This window comes from Ursus arctos, unplaced genomic scaffold (assembly GCF_023065955.2).
Source record: "Ursus arctos isolate Adak ecotype North America unplaced genomic scaffold, UrsArc2.0 scaffold_17, whole genome shotgun sequence".
Lineage (NCBI taxonomy): Eukaryota > Metazoa > Chordata > Mammalia > Carnivora > Ursidae > Ursus > Ursus arctos.
Genome location: NW_026622841.1, coordinates 57143959 through 57168793, shown reverse-complemented (window position 1 = coordinate 57168793; position 24835 = coordinate 57143959). Strand labels below are relative to the sequence as shown.

Sequence of the window (24835 nt, the reverse complement as noted above, 5' to 3'; positions counted from 1 at the left end):
AAGGGATAGTAAAAGGCACTATATTTTCCCTTTAAATTGGGAATAATCTTTGCTCATTTGTCAATTCCAAAGAAACAGATATATTTCAACTATTGTAGATTTCTGTGAGAAGAGACATCGAAGACAGAAACTCTTAAGACTTTCAAGGTCAAAACATTTATTTGTTGAGATCCTGTTCAAGATGCGTTTAATTTCTAGAATAAAATAAGCGATTATTACAACAATGGAAATGCTAATGAAAGTTTCTCATTCTTTCTCCACCCAAACATACTCACATTTCTTAATCAGTAATTTCCAAAACCATTAATAATAGCAAAGTTACAAAGTGAAAATTTAGTGTCATGTCCATTGAAGGCAAGCGCCCCCTTGTGTGTCTTCCTGAAAATGCCCCACAATCTGCATTTTTGAAAGGGGAGCTTCATTCTCTTTGGGCAGACTCCATTGAGACAAAAAATCATTTGGTTTATATTTTATTTTTATTTTTTGCAAACCATAAATAACTGTCCTATTTGAAAGCTGCCAACTTTCTTAAATTTGTTCTTCTTGCAATAATTTTCTCTATATAGATCAGTAATTTAAACAGAATTATTTTCTCTTTGATTCATTTTTATGCAAAAACTGAAAATTCATTTTTATCCACATTCTACCAAGTTACTTCATGGTAGCTCTTCCCTTAATAATAAATAAATAAATAAATAAATAAATAAATAAATAAAGACTGCCTGAGCAAGTTTGCAAAAATACACGTGTGTCAGCAGAGATGCAGGGGGAGACAAGATTTATCTGAATGAAAAAAAAAAATTGTCTGAATGTAGTGAATATTCAAGATGCTGCTTCTTTGTTACAGGGGTGAATGAAGGTCCACAGGGGATCACACAGCTTCCAAATCCACTCACTTTATAACCTATTCCATGACCAAACAACTAGTTTTCAAAAAAGGGGGAGAATGGTAAGATGAGAAAAATTGTTGAGATATACTATCTCCAAAAGAGAAAAAGTACAAATAAATACAAATTTTTCCCATAAGTTTTCAAAGTTATCACAGGCCTCCTGACCTTAAGATCAGCTTAAGCATAGCTGCTTGAGAACAAAACTCAGAATCGAACAAATCAAGGAGAGTATTAGAGAGTGGATTGAAAATAAGTGGTCCATAAAATAAATATAATTGGTTCTTGTATTAGTAACTTTTAACTGCATAACAACTGACAACATGCCCAGTTAAGAAATTAACTTAATATTATAAATCATAACCTAAGAGGGATAAAAAAGGAAGAAGAAGACTGATAAAATAAAATCAAGTAACCGCCTTTAAATCAGACCGAAGATTACAAATATAAAAATGTACCCATGCTCAAAAACCATGAGGTGGGAGTTATTTAAATCCATTGATTACTTTTTAACAGAGACTGTTAGAATATACCCCAAATTTAAAAGTGGTCAATCAATGAATTTATTAGTAGAAAACCAGTACCTTTAAAATTAGCTCCTAATGCATCTTGTACTTTTTATTTCAACCTAAAGAAACGGGAGACACAGGAAGGTTCGTTACGTCATTAATAAATGAGTTAACACGCCTGCCCTTTTCTTAATGGCTGAGCTCCACTTCTAGTTTTTTGCTTTAGGAAGCTACCAAATCTGCAGACAGTATCTGTCTACATTAAAGCCTACTGGAAGCCACCTGATGTCTAGAAAAGGAGGAGTCTTCCCAAGAAGGGATTCTGAGTGTGGAAGTTCACTCGGAGTCGCCTGTGTCATTAGACAGGGTCTATCACCGCTCCCCGTGGAGCTGCGCATGGTCGGTGTGGCCCCATCCCCTGTGCAGGGACCCAGCCTGGGTGCGGCTGTCCCACAGGCCACGCTCTTGCACTGGTGTCCCTTCACCCATCTTCACCTTTGGGCATAGAGCAGATGGGATGAAAGTCTAACAAATGACTTTATATTCACTTTGGCTTATTGCAAAAGTCACTATTTCCTTCAAATCCAGCTGTAAAATGGCATTTGTTTTAATGGTTGCTTTATGAAATCAGGTATCATCTACTTTCCCAGAAAATAAATTCTTTTAAATTGTGCAAGAAGCAGATAACATTCTAAGGAGCATTCCTAGATATGGAGGGAGTGGTCACCGCTTGAAACATGTCCCCTAAGAGGCTGCTGTGTGCCCTGGGGTGGCTCGAAGTGCAGGCTGATCAGTGAGGTGACAGCAACTGTCGCTTCGGGCTTGTCATCTGGGCCTGTTAGCAGAAAGCTCCTCCTCTTCCCTTTCCCTTTTAAAATTGCCCTGGATTGGATGACAAATTGGTCACACTCCATATAACCCAACAGGGTGGGATGGTGTGGGGCGTGAGGGTCAGCTGCTGTGACAGTAAACCCAGGCATTAACAAGATGAGTCAGACTTCAGGATTAGAACAGTGGTTCCCACACAGAAAACCTGAGCAGGGACTCAGGGGAGGGTACACGGTATCTTTCTGCCTGCAAATCCCTAAAAGGCCATAGGGGTGCGCCCCTAAAAATAGGAGATTAAATACAGAGGTTCAAAGGCTCAGTTCCCCTTTCTTATAAACGAGAGAACAAGTTAAATATTATTAGATCTATAAACTTAAGGTCAAAAATTTCTACTGAAACAACTTCGTCAAATAAACAATCATATCTGTAGTTATTTTCATCATATTAAAACCTCTTCTGATTCTTAAAAAATTGAGACCTCAGAGAGGACAATTAATTTATCTAAACCCCAATGGCCAGTTAACGTCAGCATAGGGACTGGAGCCCAGGACTCCCTGTGCTTGGCCATCGTGTTTCCACTTTACCTTGTCCTCATCGCCTCATTCTGTCAAGGATTTGATGACTCTAAAGGACTCAGGGCTTTTCTTTAAAAATCAGTCTCTATGTCCCTATTAGAGACCATTTGATTGCTCACCTGTGGACCCTGGAGGTTACTTCCCGCACGGTTTCTAATCGGCTGCCAGTCGCTGCCTGGGCAACCCTGGGTGTGTGCAGGCCGGGCGCTCTGTAGGCCTAGTTCGCTCCCTGATGACAGCACTCAGCCAGGAAATCAGCCATCCTGTATCACAAAGGCCCGTACCCCTGGGTCAGCCAGGTCGTTGGTGCTCAGGGTGGAAGATTGTTATTCTAGTAGCCTCCTTCAGAGGCTATTTGAGGTGCTTGTCCCTCTTTGGGTTATGTCAGCACTGGCATGATGCCTCCGTCATAACTCTGCTTCTCCTCCTCTAGTAGCCCACACAGTCCTCAGTACCGAATCTGCCACCATTCCCTCCCTGATTGTTGCTCCGTGGGTGCAACATGAGGATTTTAGCCAATGGGTTCTCGCCCTAATAACATCTGCCAAGACCTAAAACATGACCCAGAAGAAAAACAGTCATTAGGCAAAATGAGAAGTTAACAGACAAAATGACCCTGCCGTTGCTAGACTTCCTCTGTTGTTTTCTTTGTACCATTTTCTTTTTTTTTTTTTCTTGGATGTTGGTTTATATCCGGTTGCATATCAAACCAGCATCTCTTGTACACGCAAGCATCTAGTTTGGCTTAACTGAATACCACTCAGAAAACGGGGTGGACAATTCAGTTCCTGTGGTCATTTCTGAGCTTCCCTCTCTCATTGTTGGAGACTGTTAAATTTAAAACATCGACATGTTCTGGATACATTTTACAGGAGCAGATATTTCTGCTTCAGCAATTGGGTTACAAAATGCTTTCAATGAACTCAGGATTGGGAGCTCCAAATGTTTATATTTTCTTTAATTAAAACAGCATAAAGCTCAGCTACAAAGTTATAAAGTATGAATTCTGCTCTGTGCAAGGCATGTTGGGACTTGTCAATATTCCCCTTCCCTGTCCCACCTGGAGAGGGGACCATTTATGGTTTATCGCCAGCCGATACATTTTTACAAATCAAGAACCACTGTGTCTTATCGTCTAGCCAAACAGGACCCTCCTGACCCCCCTCCCCTGAGCCGCGCTGCGGTGCTCGGCGTCCGTCCTGGGGGTGTCACGTGTGGTTTGCTGCATGGCAGTGTGTGGGTCGATTGATCCGTGTGTAAACTGATGTACCATTGGTGTTTTAACCCTGTGTCTCTGTGACTGTTTGCGCTGCTAGTTGCTACACTGAAGCGACCATGCTGTTCTCAAGGCAGTCTACCCTTGATGATTTAGATGGACCAGAAACTGTTCCTAAAACAAGTGAGCGTGCTCGACCTAGGCTTCGTAAAATGTTCAGCATGGATATGTCCTCCTCATCTGCTGACAGTGGCAGTTTAGCATCAAGGTGCTTAACTCGTGCATGCTTTGTTCCAGAATTTTATCACTTGTTCCCCTTCATGTCACTGCAAATATAAGTTCTTGTGATGTGTGTTTGTTTTGTTTGGTTTTGAATTTTTATGTTAAAATTTGCATGACTCACCAAAGCATCACCGCCGCTCGTTCTGGGACCTAACTGGTCATTCCCAGGATGCTGTTCTCTGAAACTAACCGCTCTTCAGTTTTTGTCTGTTAGGAGTTTTTTAAAAATCCTTATCATAAACATTGTCCTCCATTTTGTAAGTATTTTACACTTTCCATTTTTAAAGAAATAAGCATGCTTCCTCCTTGATTAAGAGCTCAGGTAGGCAGTCATCACAGGGGAAAATGTGTTAGGAAAGATATAGGCAATAGGAAAAAAAAATTAAATCTGCCACTGGTAGTCCTTTTTAGTTGATAAGAATAATTTTGTCAAAGTTAGAATATATTTTGCCTTTGGTTTCAATAAAGAATATTACGATGAAGTAGAATCTATCAACTTTGAACATTGTAACTTGTATTACTTTGGGCTTGAGTTGTCTTATTAAATCCTACCATAAAAGCATACTCATTTAGAAATGAAATTGTTTACATACGGTCCAAAAGTTCTTTTTGGAATTGTCTTTTAGAATGGCCCACAGGGGCACAGAAACATCAGCTACGTTGTGCTTATCCTGACACCAAATATCCCAATCCAAGACAAATTTCAATGTCGACTGTGCACAGTGGTAAATCAGAGGAGTGTTAACTTATTTTTGTTGGCAGCTATATATCTTAATACAGTGCTGCAGTATGCTGGAGCCTGGCATTGATGGGAATGCCTTGGCCATTTGAGATGTCCCCTGGCAGGCATATGCTATTCTACTCCACTTGGTTGAGTCTTGAAGGTACCAGGACTTGCTGAATCCCTTCAGGGCCAGACCTGATCCAGAACCATAAAGAGCATGCTTATAACTGCTTAGAGTCCAACTGGGAGTTAGACTTGATGTGGGGTTGGCTCCACTGCTCTGAAAATTGTCTGGGGTGATCAATTTCATGACCTTCCTAGGAGGCTGTTTAATTGAGGTAAGTCCTAGAAAAAAATCCAGTTTGCCTTGACATTCCGAGAGCTTTCTATGTGATGTCCATACTGAAGGCCAAGGTGCTGGGAACATTAAACACATGAGTGGGCACAACGGCTCACACAAATGTTCTTCAGTCTCAGGATGCCACGAAGGGCTCTACCAAGGTCTATTCAATTATCCATCCATCTACCCATCCATGCATTCATCCACTCGCTTATTGACATGTCTACACTGGTGTCTATGACAAGAAAAATGGGTACAATCTGTGTATTTGAGAATCTCAGTGTTTATGGACCCTAGCTGCTCACTATATGCCATTTGAATAACAGTACAATTTCAGAGTCTAAAACAGCATGGCTCTACATCCAGCAGATTCCACAACTCCAGAACATCTTTGCCCTTCTTCCCTTTGGGGGGCTGGGGTGGACAATAAAAATAGGCATGCCATGAATTTCCCTGGCATGGCTGCTGTGTTTTCATTTCCAAAGTCTTGGGCAGGGACCTGACAGGGAAAGTGAGGAGATAAAGGACTAAAGAAGAAGAGGTACAAGAGAGACGGACAAGTTGCCAAAACCAGAAGGTGAAGATAAGTAGGGAAGCTTAGGGAGAATGAACACTCCAAGAGGAGCAGGTAGAAGAAAATAAGTTGAAGCTGTTTGGTGGAGAGAGAGCAGGAGTTAACCCTGGAGGTGGGGGCAGCAGTTCAAGGGAGAAGGGCCAAAGGTCCACAGCACTGGGGAGGAGAAAATGGTGGTGTTTCCGTGGGCAAGGCAAAGAACCCAGTGGGGGATGGCTGGGAGCTGGAGAGATGGTGAAAATTCAGTCAAATGTAATAAGCACCACTAAGAAAAAGGCAAAGGATGGAAAAAGGAGAGGAGGAACAGATATACAAGAAGTATGCCATTTTTCCCATAAAGCACGCAGTTGTTTAATGTTGTTTAATGTACCCAATGTTTTATCATTCCAACCCCCCCCATGGATAAGGGTGGACCCATGGTGTAGAATTGAGAGTAGAGTACCTCCTGGCCAACACCCACAGACCCAGGCTGGCAAGGTTTCCTGTTTCCGTAGGCACCCTCCTTTAATAGAATGGTAGGTATGCTATGCTAACTCTGTCTTGATTTGGAAATAAATGCTGGAACCCATGGCTGTGAGTCCTGACCTGATTTAGACAACCTCTGTGCATCGGTGGGTTTAGCAACTTAGGAGCCATGTCACGTGACTTGCTCAGGTTTTCAACCGCCGTGTGTGTGCACTGTCAGCTTTTGCATTTAATAGGCTGTTATATGCAGTCTCTGCAGACCAGGTGGGAGTATCCTGAAGGAATAAAACAGGTGGAATGCAGTGGAAGGGTGGGGGAAGGGGGTGTGGTATTTAGTTTTAATGTTTTTACTGGGGATTGCCGAGGAGGTGTGTTGACAGTCGGCAGGATGCTAAGACCGGGTTGTGTGCCATCCTCTCTCTGCACAGCGAGCCCACGCAGTGCACCATGCTGTACTCGCGCCAGGGGACCACGGAGACCATAGCAGAGGTGGAGGCCGAGCAGGACGACGAGGCTGCGGCCGGAGATGCCGACCAGGGCGGGGAGGCCACGGCGGACAGGGGGCCGGAGGAGGCCTCGGAGGCTTCAGAAGTCGGCCTCACCCCGGATGCCGAGCTGCCGCAGTACTCCACAGAGGACGGGGACGTGGAGGCCCCGCCGTCCTACAGCAAGGCAGTGAGCTTCGAGCGCCTGTCCTTCGGCTCGCGGGATGACTCTGCAGGCCAGAGCCACATGGCCGTGAGCCCCGACGACAGCCGCTCGGACAGGCTTGAGTCCAGCATCTTACCGCCCCTGACTCACGAGCTGACGGCCAGCGAGCTGCTGCTGAACAAGTAAGAGCCCGCGGGGGCTTCTGTGCCCAGTGTGCTTAGAGGTAGAGAAACTCCCATGGAAAACCGTCCACCTAGACGGTCAAGCAGACAGTGTGCAGTGCTCCCATCGTGAACAATGGAACTAGCAAAAACTGTCCAGATTAGACCCTGGGGCCCACGTTTCTTTCTGTAATAGGCTATTAGTTGACTCTACCAGAAGTCTGGGGACATGGGAAGGCAGGAGAGACAGGGGGGATCATGCAAGGTGGAAATCAGTAATTTGGAGAAATGAAGAGCCATTAATTATCATGTTGTTTACTTTAACAGGATGTTCCATGACGATGAGCTTGAAGAGTCAGAGAAATTCTACGTTGGCCAGCCCCGGTTCCTGCTGTTGTTCTATGCCATGTACAACACCCTGGTGGCCCGCTCAGAAATGGTGTGCTACTTTGTGATCATACTGAACCACATGGTCTCTGCCTCCATGATCACCCTTGTGCTGCCCATTCTGATCTTCCTCTGGGCCATGCTGTCTGTTCCCAGGCCCAGCAGACGATTCTGGATGATGGCCATTGTCTACACAGAGGTAAGCTTGGGGTGGAACCTTCCTGGAAGCCTCTTCTGGTATTCACCATAGGCGGGCCTGCCCTGTCTTCAGGACAGTTTGAATAGGACATTCAGTTAGATGGATGCTCTTAGATAGGCATGTGATTATTACTAACAACTGGTTAGTGCGCAATTGTGTATCTTTTCACGTGACACACCGCACACAAGATAGGTGCTACTATCACTCCATTTAACAGAGAGAAATAGCTTTAGTGAGACTAAATAATTGACCGAAGTTACAAGCTCACAAATGGTGGGGTAGGCTTTTGAAATCTGGTCATCTGTCCTATGATATTAACCACTGAGATAAAGTGTTTTGCAAAACTAAGTTTGGTGCCTGGTGCTGGTGGATGTCCAGTGAATGGATGCTGAATTAAACAATACCGTAAGCATTTTAAATATAGTTTGGTACAACAGACATATTTCCCATTTTTAAGCTTAAAAGCCAGTTTCCACACACCAAAACACAAAGCCATGTGAGCGCCTACCTAAAAATCTGAATGACACAAGAGTAAATTACCTTCTTTTAATCACATATGTGGAGACAGGAGACACTCTTCCCAATTGTCTAAACCTGATTTTCTATCCTTCTCTATTAAATATATAGAAGATCACAAATTCCCATGACAACAATAAAATTGGGAATAAAATGGGAAGATCGACAGACTTTGTTCCTTGGGTTACTGTAGTTCTTTGTGTTGGGTCTGTGAAGAAGGCTGATTTTCTTATCTGGCTCATAAGGGAAAGTTTTCGCTAACAAGGTACTGTAATTGCTTCTTAAAGGGAAGAACACATGATGGATATGCATTGAGATTCTAGAAATTTTGTAGGTTTATAGGTAATTCAGTAAAATAAAGCAAAGTTATTTGCCAAATCATCTCAAAAGTATCAGTTTAAAGTACCATGTGTCTCATTTCCATAATAATTATTTAAATACATTTAAATGCTTATGAAAATAAAAGATGTAAAGCCAAATACGTATCTATTATTTTAAGTAGGCTGTCCATCACAATCTTGCCAAAATGATAATTTTTGAGTATTACTTCCACTACATCACTTTGTAATCTGGGACATAAATGACTTCCTATTTGGGGAATGGGTCTGTTCTTTCTAATGCCTCTGAGTGAGGGAATTTTCTAACCTGGAAGTGGAAGAAGAGCAGGTACTAAGAACTTAGAAAAGGGAACAAAAGCTAATTATATGTAGCTTTCATCATAGAATAAAATCTTCCTACTTAAGTTAAACTGGGTTCTCCATTTTCTCCATCACACCAAGGAGCAAGGAAGTGGAAAATTTAGTTGATGTTAATTCATTCTACAACTTAGACTATATGCCAAAATCCTAGAACTGTGCTAGGCATGAGAAAAGGACAATAAGGTTTTTTGTGTGTTTTTTTAAGTTGTTTTCTGTTTCTCAATGGCTCACAGACCAATGTGGCAAACATATGTTGTAAACAAAGAACTACCCTATAATATGACACAAACTTATTAGAGTATACAAGAAAGATGGATACCGTGCCTCATGCAGCCTGAGTGGAGTGGAGAGAGGCTATTGTGGCAGCTTCTCAGTGGAAGACATCTTAGACCTGAGTCTAAAAGGATGAATGTAAGGTCACCAAAGGGTGGGAAGCAAAGGGAGCTGCAAATCATTAGGAATAACCCACGCAAATAAACAAAGGCATAAGACACGCTGGTATGTGCCAGGAATGACAGGTGGTTTGCAATGGCTGGAGCGGAGACTGTGCGTGGACAGTACAGTAGCAGGATATTGGGAACGTCAACACGGTTTATGCTCAGGACCTTCTCTCCTTGGTATGGAAATATTTGAACAGAGGCATGACTCAGTCATGCTTGTCTTTAGCAAAGTTTCACACAAATTGGAAGTGAAGGCATGGAGACCAGCTAGGAAACGGTCTTAACTGTCTAGGTGAGAGGTTGTAGGGTGTGAGCTGACCCAACAGCAATGAGGCTGAAGATGAGTGGGTAAATGAGAAGTTTTAGTAAGTGACTAAAACAGCGTGGGGTGTAAATGAGAAGGGGAAAGGCAAGGATGATCTTCAGGTTTCTGCTCTGGCATCAGCGATGTGACCGTGTTGCTCAGCACGGTAAGGAACACAGGGCTGTTCTTTGCAAAAGCTTGACTGTAAGAAGGAGAGAGACAGGAGAAGAGGTAAAATGAGAGACTAGGTCAAAAGAGGACTATTAAAAATATTTTTATTGATGAACTACATATATTGCAGTTAACCTCCGGTGACACAAAATTTAGAAGGATGCTTAAATGAGACACATCAATTTTCTCATGTGTCTTTGTCACAGACCACCTCTCTACAACATTTATATCCTGAACTAGTCACCACAACCAGCAATTTTTTATTTTATTTACTTTTATTTCTTTTGGAGGAGAGCTTCCAGGGAGCTTAAAATGGTGAAAAGAAAGAGATCAGAGGAAAGTAAAAAACAGGCATCAAAACTGCCTGAGATACAATACATAAAATATAAACTTCTTTTTGTTCAAAATTTTCCTCATTACCATATTTTAATAGCTGAATAATTATATAAATATCTCATTAAATCAGTATAAATTAGCCAACTCCTCACAAATAGAGAAAATTATTTTAGTAGGTATTGTGAGTAACCAGACTGGCCCTCATGTATCTGAAATCAGAGGCGCTAGTGAGAGTAAAATATTACTCTTGGTCTAAAGTCCATGTGAGAATGACAGTGTTATTTCATGTAATTGTGTTCATTCTTATCATCAAAACTATGAAATTATCTTTTAATTTTTTACATCACTGTTTTTCATATATAACCATTCTTAAAAGGAGTGTGTATATATATATATATATATATATATATATATATAATTTTTTTTTTTTTTTAATTTCCATTGTCCTTGTGTAGGTGGCAATTGTGGTCAAGTATTTCTTCCAATTTGGGTTCTTCCCCTGGAACAAGAATGTGGAATTGAACAAAGATAAACCTTACCATCCACCTAATATCATAGGAGTGGAAAAGAAAGAAGGTTATGTCCTTTATGATCTCATTCAACTCCTGGCTCTTTTCTTCCACCGGTCAATTTTGAAGGTATGGCACATTAACACCTGACCAGCACATGTTGATAATTGCAGCCACCTGCGATATACATGGAGAACCTGAATGTTAGGATTGGTTGTGAGGCCAGGGGGCCAACCAGTGCATCTACTTACATGCTCTTTTTCTTTTTTTTAACAGTTGTGTTCATTTACTGGACATTTTTTCTAACACTATGTGCTCAGTAATGGAACTTGTTATAAATTTGGGAGAAAATTCCCCCATATTTCTACTTCTGTTACGAACATATCACACTTCATCCATATTTGTGGGAATTGCTTGGACGGTGTGCAATATCTTCATGCCTAGTACACTAAATTCTGCTCCTTGTTTAAGCCAGACCACCAGAGATCTACAGTTTAGGGTGGATCACACTGCCTCTCGCCTCATTTCCAACTTCTGCCTACCTTCTTTCAGTAGACTTGCTTTTGTGGGATACTTCTTGTCATGAAACAATTAGCTTTAGTGAGAGTAAATGGTCGAGCGAAGCCCAGGGCTGTGCTTCTTGTAAGCTTATTGTTGGAGAAGCTATACATTACACTACTCTGGGAAGACCTACCTACAGGATGGCCTGTCTCAGGTTCAGCAACTCCTGTCATCCCCCTGAAAAACCATGTGGGTTTTTCTCGTACACTGTGAACTATAAGCTAAGCTTGCAAATACACCTTTCAACTCTAAAAATTAGAAATTGCTACATAATATATATTTTATGTATCAATGTGCCAGTTGTCTCTACCTTATTTCCCTCTCTCCTTTTATAAAATATTTTAAATTCATTTTATCAAGTAGTATCTTTATTCGTTCCTTTTTAGAACAAGCTGACATAAGTTAATACACACACACACACACACGCATATACAGACCATATGTATCAGTGTGGTCAACTTCTGTCCTACTCGGTGTGCTATTTCAAACCCGGCTTCCTCTGCATATAACTCAGTCAGGATCTTCACTCTGTCTTCATCACCTTGCAAAATGTGCAAGTCCCTAGCCCTCCATTGAGGGGGGGGGCCTTACCTGCATCACAGGTGTGTGATGGATTTGCAAAGGTATATTATCTAAGGAAGCCAGTTAGCCAAAATTGAATTTGCCTAAATTTTCCAGTTCTTCTGATAAATTACCTGAATTCATACAATTTACTAATTCTTGTTATGAATATATTAATAAATGTATTAACATCATTTTTAGTTCTAGAAATTGAAGTTTAAATTTATGCATTTAAGATATGGTGGTATTATGTTGTATGTCAGTTACACCTCAATTTTTTAAAAGATTTTATTTATTTGTTAGAGACAAAGAGAGCACAAGCAGGGGGAGGGACAGAGCGAGAAGCACTCTTGCAACTTGTTATATCCTTTTGCGCATCATTTAAAAAATTTGTGGAGGTGCCTGGGTGGCTCAGTTGGTTAAGCGTCCAACTCTTGATTTCAGCTCAGGTCATGATCTCAGGGTGCTGGGATTGAGCCCTGCGTCTGGCTCTGCCTGGGGCGTGGAACATGCTTAACATTCTCTCTCTCCCTCTGCCCCTCCCCTGCTGCTTATGCTCTCACTCTCTCTATTTTTTTAATTAAAATTTTTAAAAAATCAACTAAAAATTGTATAAAGTTTTAGGCATTTTTGCTGCCTTTTCATTAATATGTAAATGGTTTAACGACTATAATTGTGTATTTAAAGCATATAATAAAATTTTGGTGTTTTGTATTGATATAATTACTCTGATTTCTTCTTAGAAAATTTCGTATATATGGTGAATGTATTTGAGGTATTATTATGCTGAAATTTTAGCTAATGATATGAAAAATAGTTTTTGGAATGACAAATCTTTTCATAAGAAGACAAAACTACCCTACAGCTTTGGAAACCTATTAAACAATGCTGCTATGGAAACCAAACAATTCAAACTATGTGGAAATTTCAAAATGGTTAAAACTATCCTATTTGGTATGAGCTGCTAGAAATTTTATAAATAATTGGATGAATTCACTAACAAATATACTACTATGAAAGTAGTAAAAGAACCTAAGTATGTTCAAATGTTGACAAAAGAGGAAACAACTTTTAAAATGATTTAAAGAAAAAAATGATTTAAAAGAAATCAATAGAAGTTGAAAAACCCCTTATGAAAATCTAGAATGTTTGCTATGTTTACAAGAATAGCATCCATTGAATATCGAATAGAAATAATCTATTAATATTTAAGAATAGTCTGTAAATTAGGTGACTTTTTCTTTTAATGAATTGATCATTTTCCAAGTTATTTTTTGACCAACTGAATTTTGGCAAATTGGCCTGGGGGTCTTATCCTCTACAGACTGTGTCAGAGGAAGGCCTGGGCGAGGTCCTGGGGAATAAATGCATAGTCTGGCAGTCTGGGAACCCAGAAGGCAGTGAGCTCACTGGGGAGCTTCGAGCAGCATCAGCAAGTTCATTGTAAGGGGGATTTTCTATCCAGGTAGCATCTTGCACCAGCAAGGTCCCTGGTTTTTCTCAGCCTCTTATGCTGTCCTTCCTCCTGTCTGTCCTACCAGCCCCTTTTGCTTATTCTTTGAAGGAAAATCCATACTCTGCACAGTGAATCATAATCTCTGTCTCATATGTGGACCAACATATTTTGAGTAAAGTATTTGCTGCTCTGTTCCTGACTCAGCCAGGGGTGATCCAGGGGTTCACATCCTACTGTGTAGGTTGAGGGAGGGACAGCATCATTATTCAAGTATAGATACTTGGTGAACATGGGGCAGTGGGGCTAAAATCACCCACTGATGTTTGAAATGCTACTTGTAAGCACAGAGAAATATGTTCTAGAAAGTGCTTTCACTCAGGAACAAGTCAAGTGATTCTAATTTCACTTTTACTCCATCTGCCAAACATCATCTGCCTCCATGTCAATTAATTAGCCAAACTCTTATGATCTACACCCACTCATCCCCACTCTACTGGGACCACCATAAACATCTAGATAATAAGCTTTCCTAGAATCCACTGGTTTTCTAATCTTTTCTTCACTTTACTGCAGTACGAATGACAAAAAAAATTGTAGTATATTTAAAGTGTACACCGTGGTGATGTGATTTACGTAGACACTGTGAAAGGACCCCCCACCGTGGAGCTAATTACTACCCATCACCTCCCGTATGTATCTGTGTTCTTTTCCTATTTTTTTTCTTTTTTTGGTGAGAACATTTAAATTCTAACTCTCTTAGTACATCAGTCATATAATAGGAGTGTCACCGACTACAGTCACCATCTTTCACGCTTGGCTTTCTAATCATGTGGGATGGGATACTGTAGGGCAGAAACCAGCTCCCTCACCTGGAACGTCCCCCTGAATTGTCCCTTATGCTTTCTCAGTGCCATGGCTTGTGGGATGAAGATGACATCACTGACAGTGGCACAGACAAGGAAGAGTCAGATGATGAGCTCTCCCTCAGTCGTGGCAGGAGAGCCTCTTCAGATTCTCTGAAGTCCATCAACTTGGCTGCGTCGGCAGAGTCAGTGCACGTGTCCTTCCCTGAGCAGCCCACTGCCATCCGGAGGAAGCGATCGGGAAGCAGCTGCCAGATATCCCCCAGATCCAGCTTTTCTTCCAATAGGTCCAAAAGAGGTATCTGTCACATGATATCCTTGGGCTAGAATAAATCCTGAGTTCTCTGGTTGTTCTTGTGCTAATGGGTCTGGGTCCTGGGCGGGGGCGTTTATTGGGTGCTATCAAGGAGATAGATGTTGTAATATGAGAAGAAAGTACTTTGAAATCAGACAGACCTGAGTTCAGATCCTGACTCAGCTGTGTGACCTGGGGCAGTCACATCATTCTTCAAAATGTCCGATTGCTTCCCAGGACAAGGATTTCAGGTAATTGTGAAAAGTGGCCAGGACACTGCCTGTGTGGGCTAGTTTTTAAGTCATATCCAGAGAATTCTACTGGGTGTGTCCAGAATGCTATAAATCACATTTTATTTTGAAAATATTTTCAGATTAATTGAGGGAACTTTTAGCAAAACCACCCATTTATATCCTAAACTAATTGTTCATTTCTTACTAGCTAGTGAGTATCATCAGCAGATAGATAAGCCCAGTGGTTACCACTCTTGGAGAAACTGGGTTTTTGTATTTACAGTGCTCCTGCCTGAAGCAGGAGCTTCATCTTCGGAATACCCTTTTCAGGCAGACACCAGCAGTCATCCAATATTCATTTCACAGTTAGAGAAATCTGAACATGAAGAAGGCATGGATCAGGGACCCAATCTGGAAACCCCACAACCTGGGGTCCCAGTCAGCACTATAAAAACTGTTCCTCCAATCTCTTTCTTCCTGGGATAAAGATCGCATAACAAGCCCAGAAAGAGCCAGTGTTGGGTGTAGCAGCCCACAGATGCATTCCGCTGCAGAGGCAGAGTTGAAACTGCAGATTCCAAATCCTCAGTCACTGTTCTTACAGGCACCTGTGTATACTCACCCTCTAAATCCGCTTCAAGTCATCCCTCTCCCCTGTGGGTTCCAGGGCCTTCTGTGGTATTTATGTCAACAAACCCATAACTCAGCACATCTTGGTTTCTTTTTATCTCTAGGCAGCACAAGCACCCGGAACAGCAGTCAAAAAGGGAGCAGTGTTTTAAGCATCAAGCAGAAAAGCAAAAGGGAGCTTTATGTGGAAAAGCTTCAAGAGCATTTAATCAAAGCTAAAGCATTTACCATAAAGAAGTGAGTGCCTGAAGACACTTGGGTGGGGTGTTTTATTTTAGGGCCAGGGAGCTGGTATCAATTGTTTCATATAAACCAGGGCTAAAGAGCAGAGAAGTTACTTCTCATATCATAAACATCATCTGCTTAAGCAGAAGAAAATGACCCATTATTGTATTATTCTTAATGGAGATATAATTTACATACACCATTAGGTTAAGTTCAGGTACAACATAATGATTCGATATATGCATATGTTGTGGAATGATCACCACAATAGTCTAGTTAACATCATCACCACATATAGTTACACAATTTTTTTCTTATGATGAGAATATTTAAGGTTAATGTATGATACAGGATTAATTAACTGCAGTCACCATGCTGCGCATTACATTCCCAGGACTAACTTATTTTATAACTGGAAGTTTGTACGCTTTGACCCCCTTCATCCATTTTGCCCAGCCCCCGCTTCTGGCAACAACCAATTTGTTCTCTGTATCTATGAGTATGGATTTTTGGTTTTGATTTTTTTTTTTTTTTTAGATTTCACGTATTAGTGAGATCATATGTTATCTGACTTTCTCTGACTCATTCCATGTGTAATAAATATATTTCATTATATGCCATTGTGTACACACACATACACACACACACACCCCACATTTTTGTTATCCATTCATCCATCAATGGACACATAGGCTGCTTCCCTGTCTTGGCTATTGTAAATAATGCTGCACTGATCCTGGGGTGCAGATATCTTTTGGAGTCAGTAGTTTTCATTTCCTTCAGATAAACACTCAGAAGTGAAATTGTTATATAATATGGTAGTTCTATTTTTAATTTTGGGGGGAGCCTCCATACTGTCTTCCACAGTGGCTGCACCAATTTACATTCCCACCAACAGTGCATGAGACTTCCCTTCCTTCCACATCCTCACCAACACCTGTTGTTTCTTGTCTTTGTGATGACAACCATTCCAACAGGTGAGAGGGGACGTGTTGCTTTTAAAAATCACTTTTCAATGTGATTCATTTTAATATCCATTACGTTTATAAACACAGTTTTCCTATTTGAATAGAATAAATGATTTCAAGGATTCACAGTATGTATTTCCAAGCATCATCATGCTAAAGCCCAACCAGATAGAGAAGTGTATGATGTCAGAGTTGGAAGGGATTTAGAGAAACACTCTCATCCTAGAGAGGGGAAACTGAGGTCCAATGTCACACAGCTGGTCTCCAGCAAGATGCACGCCCCCCCCACCCCCCGCCCAAGTGCCAGGGACATAGGCAGCAGATGAGCAATGGGAATGGAGAAGGTTCAGCAGGGCTGACCCTGAATGTGAGCTCTGAGACCAGGAGGACCATCCAACCTGAACGTTGCCTTGAATTAAAGGCAGAGGCTGGACAGAACAAGGTGCAGTCAAAAGCCCAAAGCACTACCTGGGAACCAAGAGGGGCACAGGACCCAAAAAGGGGAAGAGCAGAGGCTACCTTATGTGTCCCTGGTGCTTGGGTCAGACTCCAGGTCTATGAACTGCCATGTAGTCCCATATAATTCTCACCCCAGCCCTGAGTCTCAGGTCTGCTTCTTACCCAGGTTTAAAGCAGAGGAAACAAAAACACGAAAAACCAAGTGGCGTGCTCAGGGGCTCCCAGATGGGAAGTCATTGAATCAGGTGACAAACCCAGCACCTCATTTCCAGGGCTTGAGACCACTGTTATACTTTAAGCAAGAGAAGAGGCCTGTGGTCTCTTCGGCAAAAAGGGCCATAGTGCCTTCCTTGGCAATGAATTTGTCTACACTCTCTGTTAGAGCAGGAGCCACCCATAGAAGACTCTGCTGAGGCTGAAGAGGGAGGTGTGACCTGCTGGGAAAGAGGGATACAGAGGAATGGAATGATGGTGGTATCTGGTCACTCCTCCCATCCTGCCCCTCCTGAAGCAAGTGCTGGGGGTCTCTGTTTTGCAGGACTCTGCAAATATATGTGCCTATCAGACAGTTCTTCTATGACCTCATCCACCCAGACTACAGTGCTGTGACCGACGTGTATGTGCTCATGTTTCTGGCGGACACTGTTGACTTTGTCATCATCGTCTTTGGCTTCTGGGCCTTTGGGGTAGGTTGGGGGCAAAGGCCACCACACATTCAATAAGTATGAGTGATGCTGTCCTATGAAATGCCACTCGTGCCTGAACCTGCTGTTTCCTTCCCAGAAACACTCAGCAGCCGCAGACATCACCTCTTCACTGTCGGAGGACCAGGTTCCTGGGCCATTTTTGGTGATGGTCCTCATTCAGTTTGGAACCATGGTGGTGGACCGAGCCCTATACCTCAGGAAGACTGTACTGGGAAAGGTCATTTTTCAGGTCATTCTCGTGTTTGGAATTCACTTCTGGATGTTCTTCATCTTGCCTGGTGTGACTGAGAGGTAAGGTGGAAGCTGGAGGCACGCACCTACTTTAATGCAAATATATTCCAGAAGGTTATCATCCCATATGCATGGTACATACCACCAACTTAGGGCTTAAAACACAATAAATCTATCATCTTAAAGTTGTGTAGGCCAGGCGTCTGACACAAGTCTCACTGGACCAAAATCAAGGTGTTGGCAGGTCTGCGTTCCTTTCTAAAGGCTCTGGGGGAGAATCCCTTTCCTTGCCTTTTCCAGTTTCTGGAGGTGCCAGCCTTCCTTGGCTTGTGGCCCCATCTGAGCCTTTAAAGCCAACATCAGTGTGTGGAGTCCTCTTCTCATTGCATCACTCTTACTGTTCCTCCGCCATCGTGGCTGCCGCTGAGCACAACTGAGAAAGATTTCTCCCTTTAAGGGTTCATTGATTAGATTCAGCCCACCTGGATAACCCAGGCCCTCTCCCTACCTCTAGGACCTTAACCCAATCTCAACTATAGAGTCTTCTTTGTCATGGAAGGTAACATATCCACAGGATTAAGCAATAATACCTTCCAAACCAAACAGAGCTGGAATGTTTGTTATAACGAATGAATGAATGACTTCTTTTGTGATTTACAATCATGCATATTCAATTTTTCATTTATTGAGCACCTGTTATGTCCAGAGCAGTAGACCAAGTGAAAAGGGGCATGATACCAATGTAAATAAAGCAGGGACCTGGTCTATTGTGGGAAGGACCACACAGTGGCTTCCAGGGATTGAGGCACTATGATAAATACTAAAAGTGTGGCTGCAGTTGGACACCTAAAACTAATACAATGTTATATGCCAATAATATCTCAATTTTTTAAATAATAAAAACTTGAAAAAATATTGAACAGTTCCATCACCCAAAAACTCTCCTGTGCCCTTTATAGGACCCTTCTCCTTCACCTCTATCTTCTGGTGCATCCATTTTCTGTCCCTGCAATTTTGCTTTCCCTGGAATGTCATATAAATGGAATCACACACTCTGTGGCATTTGAGGCTGGCTGCTTCCACTTGGCATAACATATTTGACATTCATCGATGTTGTTTTATGTATCAGTAGTTAATTATTTTTTGTCAGTCGATAGTATTCTATTGTATAAATGTACCAAACAGTGTTTAAATACAGAAAAGTTTAAGGACATTTGGGTTGTTTATACTTCTTTGGCACCTACAAATAAAGCTGCTGTAAACATTTTTTGAAAAGGGTGGCAGAGATCATTTCTATCTCATTGGACCTCACTTTTGAGCCTCACCTAAATGGCCACTCCTAATGCAATGGATTACCCTACCTTTATTTTTGGATATTTAATTCAAGATATGTTAGGATTGGTGAGCCTTGAGTCTTCATTGCCTGCATGTCAGTGACAGCACGCTTTCATGACATTTCGAGCTCTGCTGTCATTACCTCTTAATATCCCAAATTCATTTTTTTCCTTCAGATATTGTTACTGAAAACTTAATTCGTTATTGTGCAAAAGAAAACATTCATTAATAGTCATATTTTCTAAATCCCTTTCAAAACAGGAAAAGAATAAAGGAAGGGACAGATTAGGAGTTTTAAACTATACAGAAAAAAATTATGGCTACTGGTTATAATTTTGAGCATCAGGAAGCTCCAGTGTTTTGAATAATTAATCTGATAAATGGCTTTTTCTGTGTATATGCACATGATTTAGCACACAAACTTTCAGTGGTTTACAGTCTACAAAGCACCGTGTGGCAGGTGCTGTGGGGGATGGAGAGATGAGTAAGACGTCACTCCAGCCTCTAGCAAGAAAACATGGAGACACCACCAAAGAAAAAGGTCTTCCAATATGGGACAACCTTAATGTCCCTAATTAGCTTTAACACGATTACTTCAGTAACTACAGATTAACTGTGTCTTATTCCAAGTTGATTCGCTTTAAGGTTGTAGGAAGGAAAATGTTTGCTTATTTGTTTATTTTTAGTTTCTATTTAAGTTCCAGTCAGTTAACATACAGTGTAATATGAGTTTCAGGTACACAATTTAGTGATTCAATGCATAACATACAACACCCAGTGGTCATCATAATATGGGTTGGTCCTTTTATAAGGGCTATAAGACAACACAGTTTTATGTCTGGGATTATAATTTTGATAGATATAGAATTTTTCCTCGTGCAGTTTTTGTATAAATTATTCATAAAATCCAAGGGCATTTCTCTGAAGAGCTAAAAGAATGTTCTTTCCTACTACTATACCATAGAGACAGTCTCTAGAAAGGGCATGGAGAGGGATAGTTGATATACGCTCTCTGTAAGGTATCTGATAGATTATTAACAATTTGTCAAGTGCTAGATCATGGTCAAATATTTTTAATTTATAGGAACTGAAATACCAAAGCTGGTTTCTCTACAACAGAGACACTTATAAGCAACATTTTTGAGATTTCTAGGTATTGAGATCTACATAGAGGTTCCTAGCTATTTTCAGTTAAAAATATAACACGTGTCTTCTTCTAATGTCAAAATTAAAAGTTAACAAGACAAATCCAAAATACAAAGATTAATACACTGCATGTGTAAAAAACTTGAAATGTTGCTCTTAATTTTAAACCCAGGGAAGATGATACTTAGGTCTTCTTGAGTCAGAGGTCTTATTTTTTATTTCCTTTTAAAAATGTATTGACCATGTTTAAGATTCTTACAGAATTCTGCTTTATCCAAAGTTAAAAATGGTCCTTCCTGTGGGTCACCATCCTTTGAAAATGTGTTTTACATTTTTTCTGGTGTGAAATTTAGTTCCACCAAGTTTTTCTTCCAACTTATGCTAGCATTTATGAACTGTATAGCACTGTGGGTCTCTTCATTAATTATTCACCAGGAGAAGGGACTACGGTCTCTATTGCTGGAAATAGCATTAAGAAAAGAATGGTGATGGATAGTAAGGAGAACACGTATTGCATGGTGCACTGGGTGTTACACGCAACCAATGAATCATGGAACTTTACATCAAAAACTAGGGATGTACTGTATGGTGACTAACATAATATAATAAAAAATATTATTATTAAAAAAAGAAAAGAATGTTAGATCATGGAATCATAGATTTTCGGAGGTAGGGAAAATCTTCAAATAAAGACATGGATATCTTGAGCACAATGTCTAGAGGAACAAAAGCTATAGCTTGTAAACACAACTGGAACCCAAATCTGGGTGCTGAAACTTTGTTAATCCATGACCTATCTTTATAGATGTATAGCAAAAAAAAAAAAAAAAAAAAAAGAGGGGGAAGGAGGGAATTCACTTTCTCCTACATCTTCCAAATTATGGGTCCTTTGACATGAAAAAAAATGCATCTTTTGATGAGATTTAATTTGGGTCATGGTAGCAGCATCTTCTGCATTGTGAAAAAATATTAGTAAATTTGCTTAAAAATAATTAGTTTAATTATTGCCCAAACAACTGAATAATGCACTAATACATTGGAAGCAACATTTAGACATTTTTTTTTTAATTATTAGATTTTCTTACCCTACTTTTTGCCTTTGAAGTGATCTATGTACAGAGGATTCCTTACAATTAACTTAATTGACTTTAATCACCAGAGGGGCAATTAGACTTTTCTTTTTTTTTAATCCTAAACTGGTGTGCTCTTGTACCAGAAGAATATTCCATTATATCGCTTTTCTGTGTTTTTACATTTTAGGAAGTTCAGCCAGAACCTGGTTGCTCAGCTTTGGTACTTTGTGAAATGTGTTTACTTTGGGTTGTCTGCCTACCAAATCCGTTGTGGCTACCCAACGCGAGTCCTTGGAAACTTCCTCACCAAGAGCTACAATTATGTCAACCTCTTCTTGTTTCAAGGGTAAGGAAGGACACTCCGTATTGCACAGTCACTCACAGACGGGGGGCTGGCAATAGAAAGGCATTTGGTTTCCTCAGGAAGAAACAGAAAGGTGTAGAACACTGACGTAGCAATATGGATCATCACAGAACTCTTAACGATGTTTGGCAAAAGACAGTATGCCTCTTTGAATACCTTTCTCTGGGTAGTTGCTACCCATCTGGCCAGTATATTATATAGAATTGCTGTTTTATTATTATTGTATTGTATAGAATCATCCACGTGGGTTAATTTTCAGTTGCTGTATCCTGCATAATTACTGTGGTACTATTTCAGGATGAAAAATAGAGATACATGATCCTAAGTATTAATATATTTCTGGGCACAATGGAATAGAAATTTGGAATCTGGACTATTGCAAATTACCTTTGGGATTTTGTGCTGACCATGAGTTCCTCCATTGAAGACGGCCCTTTTGTTCCACCTAGCATCAACCTAAATGCCCCATGACTTGCTTGTTCCTGATAGCGTTAGCTACTCAAATGAAGCATATTGGCTCCTTGTGTGAGGATTTCTTTGGTAGTATCTCCTCTCTGCCCCCTTGGAAATTATACCACAGCCTAACAGTCCAGGCTGCTCATGGCACTGCTGGCTTCTCGGTTGTACCAGACCTAGGGAGGGTGACTTAGTCGCAGAAGAGGTGTTGAGCGTGCTCAGTGAGTCACTTAGTGTTTTTCTGTGTATGGCTTGCTATTTCTTCCAGGGGTTGGATTAGTGTTCACTTGTCAGAGCCCAGTGGCCTAGGGAAGAATTTCTGAGTGGTAACCCAAGCTGCTTTGAAGGTGCACCGGGTACACCCAGGTTCTCCAGCCAGAGAGAAGCTCAGTGTTAGTCAAGAAACAAGGAATAGTCTCCAGAACCAAGAGGAGCCCAGGCCAACCTATTCCTAAATACAAGAGCTATGCCAGAATCTTATTAAACTTAGGCACCTACTAAGTCCACCAGATGTGGGCTCTACTCTGTGCCCCCAAACACAAGTCCTTCTCCCTCTGACGGCTCTCATTTGCCCTCATCTTTCTCGTACCAGCTATATAACTTTTCCTAGCACATTCAGCAGCAAAACCCCAATGTTCAATAATCCTCTGATCAATAAATTCTCATAAGCAAATGTTTAAAAAAGTAAAATTATGTTTTTTTTTTACAGAAGATATGATCTTAAATATAGAAAATCCTAGAGACTCAACCAGAAAACTGTTGGAAATAATCAATGAATTCAGTGTAAAGTTGCAGGGTGTAAAATCAACATGCAGAAATCAGTGGTGTTTCCATACGCTAAAAACAAAATATCGTGGGGAAAAAAACAATGAAAACAATCCCATTCACCACAGCACCAAACACAATGAAATACGGTAGAAATAAGTTTAACCAAAAAGATTTGTACAATGAAAAATTGGAGAGGACACCTTCAAACTTATTTAAAAAGGGAATCCTAGGGCTCCTGGGTGGTTCAGTCGGTTAAGTGTCTACCTTCACCTCAGGTCATGATCCCAGGGTCCTGGGATCGAGCCCAGCATCGGGCTCCCTGCTCAGTGGGGAGCCTGCTTCTCCCTCTCCCCTTGCCACTCCCCCAAATGTTCCTGTTTTTTCTCTCACTTATTTTCTCTCAAATAAATAAAAAAAAGTTTAAAGCGGAATAAAAAATAAATAAAAAGAAATGCTTAATTTGTTAAGACCACCAGCAAAAAGAAAAAAAAAAAGGAATGGGAAATACTAATTTATACATTGACTCATGATAGAAAGAGATTGTAATTCCCTGTTGCATTTTATGGTAAGGATCACCCTGAGAATTTTTCCTTAGTCATAGGGCTAACACAGCAGGGAACTGCATGAGCTCCTAGGGTTGGGGGAGGTGACGGGGGCCACCCCACAATTATCTATCTAAAAAGATGTGGCTTCTGGCAGGTTCCGCCTTGTTCCCTTCTTGACTGAGCTGAGGGCTGTGATGGACTGGGTGTGGACAGACACGACCTTGAGCCTCTCCAGCTGGATCTGTGTGGAGGACATCTATGCTCACATATTCATCCTGAAGTGTTGGCGGGAGTCCGAAAAAGTAAGCCAGGAAAAATGCCTGATCCCTTTTTGTTTCCCCTCCATCCAGGCTGGTTATGAGATTAATGTGAACTTCTGCAAGTTTTGTGGCCAAATAAATGGGGGCAGGGGGCAAAAACAGTGAGGACCTATACGTGTCCCATTGGTTTCCACCCCCTGGACTTGGGAATTTTGGACTCGCTGCTGCCTTAGTCAGAAATAGCATCCAGATGTGTTCCCCTTTTGGCAAATGTATATTGTAGTTATTTTTAAAAGAAAAAAATGATATATTGCTGTGTGACTCTATAATTCTTAAATGGCTCATTTGGGAGCAGAAGGGAATGTGGTATGGTAGAGAAAAGTGAAGTAGGGTGGCTTGGACTCAGGCTAACCCTCTGATTCACTCTTTGATGAGCGACAGGACAATATAACTTCTTTGTGCAAAGGAAATTGAAGCGCACACATTTGCTTATTCTGTTAGATTGAATATTAAGATTTAAATAGGATAGAATTACCATTATTTATTGGATTTTTCAAAAGTTGAATATCTGAAACAGGAGTCTGTTGTATAATAGCAATAAGACCACTCGCCAAGAATTGGCTGAGGTGGTATAAAATGTCCTTTTTTTCTCTTCTTGATAATACCCTCCTTGAAATAGTTCCCTCTAGTCCATATACTTTCTAGTATGTTCTGTTGCTGCTTCTGGGAATTTTAGCTTCACTGACCTGTGGCCCCTGTATTTATGGGGTTTGTGGGACTGAAGGAATTAGGCCTGGCAGTCAACTTAAAATCATAGAGCTTGTCCTGATTTTTAAGGAGCAGACAAGCTGTTAAAATGACAGAATATGAGAGATATGAAAGCTCTTCTACCAAAGGGACTTTGAAGGTAACAATCATGGTGACAAA

The 24835-nt window shown here is 40.9% G+C and overlaps 1 protein-coding gene across 9 annotated transcripts in view; it reads left to right on the top strand.

The window, feature by feature from the left end:
• PIEZO2 (piezo type mechanosensitive ion channel component 2) overlaps window positions 1–24835 on the top strand; it is a 443262-nt gene that overhangs the window by 404493 nt on the left and 13934 nt on the right. For 7 of the 9 annotated variants that reach the window (XM_044382834.3, XM_057313247.1, XM_044382833.3 and 4 more), the window contains 10 exons: window positions 4116–4283; window positions 6829–7233; window positions 7540–7798; window positions 10719–10901; window positions 14259–14511; window positions 15476–15608; window positions 17562–17709; window positions 17807–18021; window positions 21703–21861; window positions 23803–23950. In XM_044382834.3, coding sequence (XP_044238769.2) covers window positions 4116–4283; window positions 6829–7233; window positions 7540–7798; window positions 10719–10901; window positions 14259–14511; window positions 15476–15608; window positions 17562–17709; window positions 17807–18021; window positions 21703–21861; window positions 23803–23950 — 2071 coding nt within the window. The remainder of the gene's footprint in view (window positions 1–4115; window positions 4284–6828; window positions 7234–7539; window positions 7799–10718; window positions 10902–14258; window positions 14512–15475; window positions 15609–17561; window positions 17710–17806; window positions 18022–21702; window positions 21862–23802; window positions 23951–24835) is intronic. The other 2 variants (XM_026495979.4, XM_057313249.1) reach the window with 1 other exon arrangement.